We start from the raw sequence: 13,466 nt of genomic DNA on the forward strand, positions 1-13,466 counted from the left end.
TCAGGGTCACAGAAAGACCAGGGGTGCCTGAGTGTGACAGAGCTCCCAAGTATCATAGTGGGGAAGCTGGCTGCAAAGACAGAGCTGAGAAGTGGGCTGTAAGCTCTGGGTTACCCTAAACCATGATCTGTAGCAGAGTAGGGCCACTATTCTTCAAGTGGGGACCCAGAAAACAACAGATTCAAGGAGATTCCCCTTCCTCCCCAGGGAGGAATGGCATGGGAACTCATGATAGGAATCTGCTGGGTTTGGAAACTCCAAACAGGGCCATGTGTCAGAGATACTAAAGCTTGGTCACAGGCCGGGTAAGCATGGAGTGCGGCCAGAGACCAGGGAGACAGGAGTGATTGACCGCTTTTCTCTGAGGGCTCACTGAAGAGTGGGGCCCTGAGTTCTTAGCTCCACTGGGGTCAGAGATTGGGAGGTCACCATTTTCATTCTCATCCTCCAAAGATGTGTTGAAAGCTCTCAGGGAACAAAAGCTACCAAGTGCAAACCAGAGCAGATGACTAAACCTGGCCCCTGGAAAGGGAGGTACAATTCTGCCAGAGGCAAACACATTTGTGAATCACTGCAACAGGACCTTCCTGGAGAAGATCAACAAGAATATCCAGCCAAGACCAAGTTAACCAATCAATGAGAACTCCAAAACTCCAGTGCTAGAGGAATACAGCACATAAAATTCATGACCTTTGTCCCATGATTCCTTTTTTTTTTTAAACAAATATTATACAATTCTACTTATAGAAGAATCAAGAATAGCCAAATACATACAGACAGAAAGTAAAACAGTGGTACCAAACTCTGCTGGGAGGCAGGGGAGAATGCAGACTTATTGTTTAATGGGTACAGAGTTTCAGTTTTAGATGATGAAAAAGTTCTAGAGATGGATAGTAGTGATCATTGCACAACAATGTGAATGTACTTAATGTCATAAACTGTACACCTAAAAATTTTCCCATGTTTTTAGTCTTTCAGAAGTTAATTTCTTTAATTATCATTTTTTCTTTTTCTTTTTCTTTTGAATTTTTCTTCATTCCTTTTTCAACCAACATCTTATCTTATCAATTCCTTTTTTAAAGTCTTTTTAATTTTTCTTTTTACTGTCACAGTCTATCCCTTCACTGTATTTAACCTTATTTTTTGTGTATATATATATATATATATATGTTTTTCTTTCTTTAAAATTTTAGGATACAATTTCTCTAACAGACGAAAATATACCATAAATCTAGTATATGGCTTTATTCTAGTGTTCTGCCTGATCATATTCTCTCCCTTTTTTAAAAAAAATTTTTTCTTTCTTTTCTCAATAAACTTCTTATCAATTCTTTTTTAAAAATGTTTTTCAATTTTCATCTTTACAGTCATATTGCATCCCTTCATCATATTTACCCATATATATATATTTTTCTCTTTCTTTAAAATTTTGGGAGGCAATTTCTTCTAACAGACCAAAATACACCCAAAATCTAGTAGTGTGTCTCTGTTCTATTCACAAGCCTGATCATACTCTATTTTTCCCCCTTTCTTTTTCCCCTAGTTCCCTCTGTCTTCTGATTTGTTTAGTGTATATTTTTCTGGGGTTGTGTTACTCTTTTAGCCATTGGTTCTCTTGTTCTGATTCATCTGTTCTTCTTTGGATAAAATGACATCATGGAAAAATTCACCTCAAAAAAAAAAAAAAAAGGACAAGGGGCAGTACTGACTGCCAGGGACCTAATTATTATGGGCATTAGTAAGATGTCAGAAGTGATGTAGAGATACTAGCTGAGCTTGAAGAAAGCATAGAAAATACTGGAGAATCCCTTTCTGTAGAAATAGAAGAACTAAAATCTAACCAAGTCAAAATCAAAAAGGCTACTAATGATGAGCAATCATAAATGGAGGCTCTAACTGCTATGATAAATGAGGCAGAAAAGAGAATGAGTGGTATACAAGACCAAATAATGGAGAATAAATAAACTGAGAAAAAAAGAGATAAACAACTACTGGATCATGAGGGGATCAAGAGATAAGTAATATCATCGGATGAAACAATATTAGAATAATTGGGATCCCAGAAGAAGAAGAAAGAAAGAGAGGGACAGAAGGTATATTGGAGCAAATTATTATTATTTGACAGAGAGAGAGATCACAAGTAGGCAGAGAGATGAGCAGAGAGAGGGGAAGCAGGGTCCCCGCTGAGCAGAGAGACCGATGCGGGACTCAATCCCAGGACCCTGAGATCGTGACCTGAGCCAAAGGAAGTGGCTTAACCCACTGAGCCACCCAGGCGTCCCACCAACTGGAATTTAAATAAAAACTTTAAAAAAAGAAGCAAATATGAATATTTAAATCTTCAATTCCTTTACTGTTCTATTCCTCTACTATTCAATGCCTTTACTATTCTACTCTTTCTTTCTGTTTTATTTCTCAACAGTAGATTTTGCTTAAAGAAAATAAAAAGCAGCATCAGAAATAATACAATGATTGCAGAGTTCATTCCCTTAGGCATGTCAGATGACCCACAACTATATCTTTTTATTTGTGGCTTATGTATTAAGTGTCACTGGAAACCTAACCATCATCATCCTCACCTTGATAGACTGTCATCTCAAGACTCCTATATATTACTTCCTTCAGAATTTCTCCTTCTTAGAAATTACATTCACCAGTGTCTCTATCTCAAGATTTTTGGGGGCAATCATTACAAATATCAAGACCATTTCCTATAATGATTGTTTAGCTCAACTATTTTTCTTCATCTTCATGGGTGTTTCTGAATTTTTTCCTTCTCACTGCCATGTCTTTTGATCATTATGTTGCCATCTGCAAATTTCTTCAGTACACCATCATCAAGAGCAAAAAAATATGCACCCTGCTTGTCTTTGGGTCCTGGTTAAGAGTATTTCTTACCATTTCCCCACCACTCACATTCATCCTCCAGCTAGATTTCTGTGCTTCCGATGTAATTGATCATTTCTCTTGTGACTATTTCCCCATCTTACAACTCTCGTGCTCAGATACATGGCTTTTGGAGATGATTGGCTTTTACTTTGCTTTTGTCACTCTGCTATTCACTTTGCCATTAGTGATTCTCTCCTACCTGTGCATCCTTAGCACGATCCTGAGAATCCCATCTGCTAGTCAGAGGAAAAAGGCTTTCTCCACGTGTTCCTCTTACTTGATTGTCATTTCCGTTTCTTATGGGAGCTGTATATTCATGTATGTCAAGCCTTCAGCAAGAAAAAGAGCATCATTGACTAAAGGAGTAGTTATTCTCAACACCTCAATTGCCCCCCACCATGTTGAGCCCTTTTATTTATGTCCTGGTGAACCAGCAAGTAAAACAAGTTTACAAAAACTTACTTAACAGTGTTGTCGAGAAAGAAATGAAAATATATATTAACATGAATGGATGTCATCGTGAAGATTCAACAAAGAAAAAATAAAATTTCAACTTCTACAATATCCTCCCATAACCATCTCAGAGATGCTTGCAAGGCTAAGCACTTTGTTGAAGCTTTCTTTAAACTGAAAATAATCATGTTGTGTCTTTCCTTCAAACTGTCTGTAGGTTTCACTTTCTCACTGATTTATAGTTCCAAATAGAAATCCTGTGATTGTAAAGTATAACTTATTTTGCTGATTGTTCTGAATAATAAAAATATTGTATTGTGTTGTATACTGTAACGGTGAATGAATAAACACTGTCTTAATCAACTCTTAATTTTTTTGTTACTAATATCACGGTTTCTTTCCTAAAGTTATAAAAAATATGAAATTATCTGTAACAACCATATTTTTTGCACACTATCTTCAGTATCTGTCCAATTCTCCAATTCAGCAAGTTGGCTTGAGTGTTTCTATTATTACAAATGATTTGAGGTCATATGTCTTCTGTTTTCTAGTTATGCTTAAGGCATGTGACATGCCATTTTTTACATACTCTCCTTCTTTATCTGCATTATTTTAAAATATATAGTAGGTGAATAGTTAGGCAGTCATCACTACACTCATGCCACAAGGACAATTGATGGGAATTCCATAAAAATCTGTTCTATAGAAAACATTATTATTGTGTGTTATGCTGAACTAGATATGTCCTAAACCACATCATATTTAATCTTCACAGGTATATGGTAAATTAGACTAATTATTTCTTCTTTACAAGTGTGTTAATAGATGTTCAAAAAAGTTGCACTATTGGCCTGAGGTCTTCAGCTATAATAGCCAGTATCATAACCTGATTTGAAAAACAAAACAAACTGACAAAAATTTATTTGCTTTATTAAATACACAGTTGAAACTCACTAAAGACCTCCATATTTTGCATAGCTTTCACTAAGGACCTGCACAATTTTATTGGTGCTTTTCACTCATATTATCTCATTTAGACATGACTATATTATTATAGTCTAGTCAGAGACGGCACTAACTCCTATTACTCTACTTGGCATATAAATTAGAACATTAACTAATATAAGAAATTCTTCAACTGTTGTTGGTGGTGAGCAATAGTGTGAGTGAGAAAAAAATCTAAAATATGAGTGGTATTATGATACCAAAACTTCTTATGAGAAGTCAGATTAAAAATGATGGAGTGAGGGTATGTGCTAAGGTGAGTGCTGTGAAGTGTGTAAACCTGGCGATTCACAGACCTGTACCCCTGGGGATAAAAATATATTATATGTTTATAAAAAATAATTTTTTTAAAAAAATTGCAAATTAAAACCACAATGAAATACTAAAAAAAAAAAAAATAGTGGAGTGAATGAATAGACTTAGTACAAGGTGGTAGATCACCGGTTTAAAAAACATGCCATTGAATAAAGATGCCTTCAGTAGAGATCTGCATTAGGAATTAAGATATTTGGCTGCTAATCTCTGTCTGAAAAGTAATGTCAAATGAAGCAAACTTCACACTTAGTGCTTGTTGTTCTTGCTGTTGGGTTTTATTTCTCCTATCTCATTGGACACAGTCTCTTCAAGCTTCCTGTTTCAACTTTTATACTAATGTGTACTATGTTTTATATTCTTTAGCGTTTGTACACATTCCAGTTCCAGCAATTTTTTAAAGATTTTATTTATTTATTTATTTAACAGACAGAGATCACAAGTAGGTGGAGAGGCAGGGAGAGAGGGGAGAGAAGCAGGCTCCCTACTGAGTAGAGATCCTGATGCGGGGCTTGATCCCAAGATCCTGAGATCATGACCTGAGCCAAAGGCAGAGGATTAACCCACTAAGACACCCAGGTGCCCCCTTTTCTGGCAATTTTGATTCACTGAATTATTTCCCTTGAGCCAGGGAACACATACAATATTAACTATTCTGTACAAGTTAAAATTGTGTAAAAACCATGTCAAAAAGTTTTAAAACACCTACTGATTTTTCCTTTTTGTCCTTTATGTATTTGGCTCTTTTTTACTCTCTATAGTTAAATATGTATATTCCTCCTGGGACAAAGTGGGAAGAACAAGATAAAAATATTGATGACAGAAAACATCATTGTTCAATGGCAAAGGAAGGCTATCAGAAATGCCTGCTCCCCTAGATGACAATGATGAGATTTGCCAATATTTTACTATTACAGGCAATCTGTGTTTGTGAACCTGTATGAAAAGCAGAGTTAAGCCTGGTATACAGAAGGCAGTGAACATCTCTCAAGCCTTATTATTGACTCATTAGTTCAACTTTTAATAAAATTAAATGGAGTATATTGGAGTTAGGATTTGCAACCGGATACATTAAAAAGTATAAAAACAGGACAGTATATTTTGTTTTACTATATCAATTAATTCATTTTCAGTTAAGAACGGGAAGTTACTATGGCTATGTGTGTTGCCATTTGGAGATAGGCTGTGGATATTGTGTTCAAGAGGACAGACTTTAATTTCAAGAAGCCCAAGATTATATTTGACACTTGCTAGCTATGTGAATTTGTGTAAGGTATACCATCTCTACGAGCCTCAGTTCTTCAATGGGAATATAGAATAAGAGAATAAAACTTTCATAACTATGTTTAAGGACTAAGTGAGATAAATAATAAAACTTCTAATTACCACCGAAATAAATTGTCTTTGAAAATCACAGCTACCATGAGCATCCTTCTCAAAGTTTGAAATTAATGCCAACTAAAACAAAAATAAATAAAGCAGCTATTTATATATCCTAGTGTCACATAAATTATAGAGAGTTCACTTATATTAGTTGAATTAATTCTCAAAACAATCCTTACATTTTAACTCCATGTCAAATGAAGAAAAATGAAGCTTAAGAAATTTTAGTAACATCCAAAGTCACAAATCCACTAAGTGGCTCTTTTTTAGTTTTTAATCCATGCCTTTCTTTTTTTCTTTTTTAAAAGATTTTATTCATCTACTTGACAGACAGAGATCACAAGTAGGCAGAGAGGCAGGCAGAGAGAGAGGGAGAAGCAGGCTCCCTGCTGAGCAGAAAGCCCAGATGCAGGGCTCCATCCCAGGCCCCTGGGATCATGATCCCAGTGGAAGGAAGAGGCTTTAACCCATTGAGCCACCCAGGCACCCCAATCCATCCCTTTCTAATGACAAAAGGAATACATTCTGTAATAAATAAACTAACCCTATAATGTCAAAAATATGAGTTAATAGTAAGTTTTAATGTCATAATTTTATTAATAATTTATTTAGTTTCCTTCCTTGTTCAAATTATAGATGGCTAATTAATAAACTAAAAGTATAAGGTTATGTGTTAATATTCAGCAAAAACCCCTAAAGATATGAGTGTTATCATTTCTGAAAATAGTATTAAATGTAATTTGTTTTCTTTTTTCCTTGATTTGTTTCTATACACAACTGTATGAATTATAAAAACTGATCTTCTCATCCTTGATGAAATGAATAAATGTAAATAATTGTGATTTCTCCAGGAAAATGGTCATCTAAAATAATTATGAAGAACAGTGAAAGACAATTCCAATAAAATAATTCTTCCAGTCACTCAGTGGAGTCAACTGTGGAGATTTTGTTTCATTCAGGGAGAGATTTCACATGATCTCTAGTTAATTTGTCAAAAATGAATGAGTAGTACCAGAAGTGTATTCCAGTGTTACTATCAAGCTGAGCTAGATACTGCCCATAACATTAATTAAATTATTTTTCTTTCCTCTAATATATTAGGATGAATGTGAACAACTCATTCTGAACAATTTAATAAAGGAAAAAGAAACACAGTTACATGATCAATAGAGCAAATTTCTTTGGAGTACTCTCTGAATATATTTTTCTAATGACTTTTAAAGGGCTTTAACAAAGGATAAGTGAATAAATACATAAGATTAAAAAAACAGACTATCAAAGTTAATGCATTACTAAGGGAGACTTCCATCCAGCACAGCAGAAAGAATTATTTTAGTTTTCTTTATTTTAAAATACTTGAAATGAAGTGGAACCAGTCAAAAGGTCCTCTCTTAGACTGTCAAAGGGACATCCTTTGAGACTTCAATCTCACGTATTTTTAAAAATAGAGTTATTTTCTTATCTTGAACATCAATGAAATTTCCATTGACTAGTTTATCAGAGGTATTAATTAATCCCCATTTATATTTACTTGATGGTAAAAATTTCAAAAGGGTAAGATATCAACTTTTCTTAAAAGATTTTATTTATTTCAGAGAGAGAGAGTGGGTGTGAGCTGGCAGAACAGAGGGGACAAGAGAGGAAGGGGTGAAAAAATCTGAAGCAAAATCCATGATGGGCATGGAGACTGACTCAGAGTTCCATCCCACAATCTTGAGATCATGATCTGAGCCAAAACCAAGAGTGGGTCAGTCATTCAACAGACTGAGCCACTCAGGCACCCCATGATATCAATATGTTAAGAACAAAACTTCTGAAGATGCTTCCTACACTTCTTATTTAGCCAATATTCAATATTATGCTTCAATTTCAATTCTATTTAATATTTTTTAAAAATATATTTATTTTTGTGAGAGAGAAAGAGAGAGAGAGTGGGGGGGAGGGCCAATAGGGGGCATAGAGAGAATCCCAAGCAGACTCCTCACTGAACACTGAGCCTAAGGCAAGGCTGGATCTAATGACCCTGAGATCATGACCTGGACCAAAACAAATAGTCAGAGGCTCAACTGACTGGGCCACCCAGCCACCCCTCTAGTTTCACTTTTCAATGGCTCCGTGAATCTGTCTCAGGAATCCTTAGAAAGCAAGTCAAAATTGTTTAAAGGAGTGGAAAGAAATGTGTATCCTACTGGCATAAGCCATTACACTGAACTGGAATAAGTATATTAAATATATATTTAGTTAGTGAGATAACCAAATGGTGTGGAATTGATCCAAGAGATCTTAAGTGCTATATTTGAACTGTATGTCCAAGTGGGATTCAATCTAAGAGTGAAAACAATAGCTTAAAAAAATCTTAAGTTGTTCCTAGGTAGGAATAATATGGTGAATAGTGCTGTCACTGTTATTCTAATGCTGCTCTATGGGCAGTGTGAGGAAAAGAAGCAGATGATGATTAATATGATATTAGAATCTTCTCTATTTCCATTCATAGCTAGGGCAATCATTATGAGATAAAGAATATATAAAGTGGTGCCTGGGTTGTTCAGTTGGTTATGCATCTGCCTTCAGTTCAGGTCATGATCCCAGAGTCCTGGGATTGAGCCCTGCACCAAGGTTCCTGCTCAGCATGAGAGTCTGCTTCTCCTTCTCCCTCCACCCTTACCTCCTGCCACACCTATGCTGTCTGTCTCAAATAAATAACACTTTATATTAAAGATATATATATATATTTATCTTATTAATAAATATATATTAATATAGAATATATATATGCATGTATATGGTAGAAAGAGTTTCACAGAAATATTGTAGTCCTAAATTTGAATGATAGATTGAAATTACACTCATAGGTATTTTACTTAAAAAAATATACATATACGTGTGTGTGGTTCTTGGGTAACTCAGTGGGTTAAGCAGCTGCTTTTAGCTCAGGTCATGATCCCAGGGTCCTGGAATTGAGCCCCACCTAGGGCTCCCTGCTCAGTGAGCAGTCTGCTTCTCCCTCTCCCTCGGTTCTTCCCCCCATTCCCCCCCCCACCCATTCCCTCTTTTTCTCTCACTTGTGCTCTTTCTGTCTCAAATAAATAAATGAAATCTTTTTAAAAAATTCTGTGTGCTGGCCCTATCCACTGAAAATACCTAGAAAGGATGATCAAACTCATAGTAATTTTCACAGCTAGTACCCAGTTTCTTACCTTGATTCATATTTCTTAACCAACGTAATGAGGCCTCTTTAGAGAAATGACTCAGTCCAGTTCTAATACAGAAAAGTGTAGCATGAGCCTGGAAACACTTGTCCTACAAGATGCAAAGGAAACAATCAAAGAGGAAAAGTGTACAGTCCAAAAGAGAAGGGTCTCCCCCCTGAGTAAAGTACTCCAAAGAGAGAGGGATGACAATTTCAATCTCTCTTGAAATACGTATGTCAATCACTAATATGACCTACAAAATCTATAAATACAAAATTTATAGAGCCATGTATACCAACAAAAAGATCCTAGACAACCAACTCTGACTACAGATAAGAAATGAAGTAGGTATTCACCCGGGCTTTCTCGTGTAAACTGTAACAATGAATAAGCAAATGGTAAATAACAGATTAAGAACATAGCCATTTTGCATCACATCATGAATTAAAGGATCCAGCCATTGATCAACAGTAGCTGCTAAGAATAAAAAAAGAAGACTAAAACATGTGTCTCCTCTTGATAGTTGCAAAAAAATTCCCAAACCTAAATTTTTGCAAAAGAAAAGTCCCCAAATCTAAACCTGGATTAAGAATCTAAATAACGATTACAGGAAATCCTGGGAATGAGAATGCAGTCAAATGAGCATTACTGCCCCTGTGCCCCCCATGAATATGAGAAAGTTTCTTGTTGCCTACTAATTGGGCTTTTAGGGTAAAAACATGACACCATTTCATTCTTGCAACAGAACTGATCTACAAGATTACCACATTATATACTTAAAGTTGCTGAGAGAGTAAATCTTAAATGTTCTCACCACAAAAAAGAAAAGGTAAATATACAAGTGAAAGGTGGGCTAACTAACCCTACCTTGGTAACCACTTCACAAAGCACAAGTGTCTAAAATCAACACATTGTTCCCTTCAAACTTACACAATGTTATTTAGGTTAATTCTAGCACAACATAGCTGAAAAAAATATAAATGAAGTGGACAAGGGTATCACTCCCTATGATATAAAGCCACATCTGCCAGCATTCTTCTTTACTGACTGATCCTTTAAGTAACTTAACACAGTATTCACAGTCATAAATTTCAGTTATGCCTGCATTTTCCTCCCCACTCTGTTCTAATTCCTCTCCTCCAGTAAGTAATTTCCAAAAAGTCTTGCATTCCAACTGTGATTTACTTCTGTATCGGTGACTATGTCATTATCTGATTATACAAACTGACAATTGTATTTTTTATGTTAAAGTACGTATGTCTTGTTTTTTTTTAAGATATACAGCACTTATTTAATATTAAATAGTTATTATTTAATGTGTATTATTAGTTTATATAATTATATAACAAATGTATACCTTACTTTTAACTGATTACATGTAGTATAATTTTTATTATCAAAATATTTGGGAAATATAAAAAATGACATTTAAAAATCAATAATAATTCACTATCCAGAATTTCAAATAAATAAAATATTAGTACTTGGTGATATTTCTCATTAGAATATTAAAGATAAAACAAATAAATATAAAGGCCAAGTTTAAAAATTAGATGGGCAAATTGACACTGCAATTAAATATTCCTATTTGTACTGAGGGTTAAATTAACATGTATATTGGCATTTTTAAAAAATGTAACCACAATATGTGCCTTATAATAGTTATTATTTAACTTAGAATTATGAAATAACCTTGCTTCTCAATGTTTCAACACCGAGAAAGTCTAAGGATAAATAATAAAAAGGGCATATTTAGAAAGATTTATATTTCCAGATGATTAAAAATAAATTAGATTGAGTTTATTTTTATAAAAAAGGTTTCACAACAGTTTTTATTACTCACAAAATATTAATAAGTTGTGATTAATGGAAGTAATTATCTTGTAGAAGTCAAGATTTTAGGTCCTCTGTGGGATACAAAGATGAACACAACCATTCTCAAGGGAGATTCACTATAGAGAAGAATTAAAAGGCTACTGAGAAATGGAAGGATGGCTTCCAGGAATCCCTCATGGTCTGTAAATATACAGTCTGGCCTGGACTTGGTCTTGTTCCCATGAGATCAATGAACAACTTTCTTTTGAGGTCAAAACAAATTGACTTGGAAAATTTGAGCTATAAGTGCAAGTGGAGGGAAATCAATCTAGTTTAAGAATCTGCACTCATACACCAATGATGTTATATCCTTCTCAGTCCTCTCTTTAATTAGTGCTTTCCTAAGTTTTCAGATCAACATTATTGAAGAGGACTATCATATTATTTCCACATTTTTTAAGGTTTCTGACATTTTGTATTTATTTCATGAACTGTTTCCTTTGAGCCATCAAAGGAAATCTAATCAAATCGAATCAAATTTGATCAGAGTGAACTTTGCTGGAGTCTGGCAGAGAAGCAATGATTTGCATGCTGTTCTTCACAGTGCAAATTTGACTCTTAAAATATAAAGGAGATAACTGTCATAAATTTAATAATCAAAATCTATAGCACAGTGATATCCAGCACAACTGGGAATTACTTGTATGTTAGTACAAATAGAAGACATTTTCCTGTATGTTTCTGAAATATCCTTATGGATCACTGTTCTTATGTAAAAGATAAGTGTGAGACAGAATTACAAGAGAACCAAATATTTTTTCATAAAGCTAATAGCTCAGAAAGAAGGATATTCAAATGGAATATGCACTGGGCAACAATCTGGGTGACAGAACTGCTAATATCTGAGGCAAGTAGTTACTTTCCAAATTTGTGGTTCAGTGTAAAATTAAAAAAAAAACGGTGCAGCTCCCTTTAAGCTCAAAAATAAAAATATTTTTGTATGTATATTTCTAGCAAGTCACAGAAGATATGAAAATTAATGAAAAATTAGTGAAACATTAATTTTGATGGAATTACAAGAAAAAACAATAAATGAGTAAGTGAATATGTTCTTTATTTGTTAAATAAAATAATAAGGCTATTAACTCTCTCATACAATAAGTATATATAATATGCTACTATATATGTATACAACATTCTCACACTATCTTGAAAATTATACCCCAAATTATTAATATATAAAATAAAATTAATGATTAAATTAAATAATTAATGGTGATAAATTACTTGCTAAGAAAATCATTAATTGATATCTTATGTCATAAGATGTATAAGGTTGTTACTTAAGCCTTCTTTCACTTTTACCTTGTGATGGAATTAAGAACATTTCTGTTTTTAGGTGGTGGTATAACTTGTAAATACATAACAAAAGAAAGATTATTGCTTGAAGATTAACAAACTTCTGCTACATTTCAAATAAGAAAACTAATAAAGCAAAGCTCACAAACATGCATTATAACCAAATGCAAACAAGAGGATCAAAATAAGATCAACATGAAGTATAGAATATATTTTATAATTGTATCAGTGACGGTGATATTGATCATCATGAATTACACCTTTCATGTCCTCCCTTTAATGCTTTTGCCATCTAGATATCTTTAAAGAAACAGGAGACAGAGAGAAGGAGGGAGAGAAAGAGAGAGGAATGAACCACACAGTGATCACAGAGTTTGTCCTGCTAGGTCTTTCTGATGATCCTGACCTTCAGATTGTGATTTTTCTCTTCTTATTTATCACATACTTATTAAGTGTCACTGGAAACCTGACTATCATCACCCTAACCTTGGTGGACCCTCATCTACAGACACCAATGTATTTCTTCCTCCGAAACTTCTCTTTCTTAGAAATCTCATTTACAACTGTGTGTATTCCTAGATTTTTGGGAACAATTATCACCAGGGATAAAACTATTTCCTATAACAACTGTGTAGCCCAACTCTTTTTCCTTATTTTCATGGGGGTGACAGAATTTTACATTCTAACTGCCATGTCTTACGACCGCTATGTTGCCATCTGCAAGCCCCTTCATTACACCACCATCATGAACAGGAAACTCTGCACAGTGCTTGTGCTCTGTGCGTGGCTGGGCGGGTTCCTGACCATTTTCCCACCCCTCATGCTTCTGCTCCAGCTGGATTACTGTGCTTCCAATGTCATCGATCACTTTGCCTGTGACTATTTTCCCCTTCTACAACTATCCTGTTCAGATACATGGCTCCTAGAAGTGATTGGTTTTTACTTTGCTTTGGTTGCTCTGCTATTCACTTTGGCACTGGTGATTTTATCTTATATGTATATTATCAGAACGATTTTGAGAATCCCATCTGCCAGTCAGAGAAAAAAGGCTTTCTCCAC

General features: G+C 34.6%; 1 protein-coding gene and 1 pseudogene across 1 annotated transcript in view; both read left to right on the forward strand.

The window, feature by feature from the left end:
• Positions 1 to 213: 213 nt before the first annotated feature.
• LOC116863186 lies at positions 214 to 3,434 on the forward strand (annotated as a pseudogene).
• A 9,322-nt stretch (positions 3,435 to 12,756) lies between these two features.
• Positions 12,757 to 13,466, forward strand: part of LOC116863183 (olfactory receptor 6C3-like) — a 6,426-nt gene continuing 5,716 nt past the window's right edge. Inside the window, exon 1 of the mRNA XM_032850679.1 lies at positions 12,757 to 13,401. Coding sequence (XP_032706570.1) covers positions 12,757 to 13,401 — 645 coding nt within the window. The remainder of the gene's footprint in view (positions 13,402 to 13,466) is intronic.

This window comes from Lontra canadensis, unplaced genomic scaffold (assembly GCF_010015895.1).
Source record: "Lontra canadensis isolate GAN:19392208 unplaced genomic scaffold, GSC_riverotter_1.0 scaffold662, whole genome shotgun sequence".
Lineage (NCBI taxonomy): Eukaryota > Metazoa > Chordata > Mammalia > Carnivora > Mustelidae > Lontra > Lontra canadensis.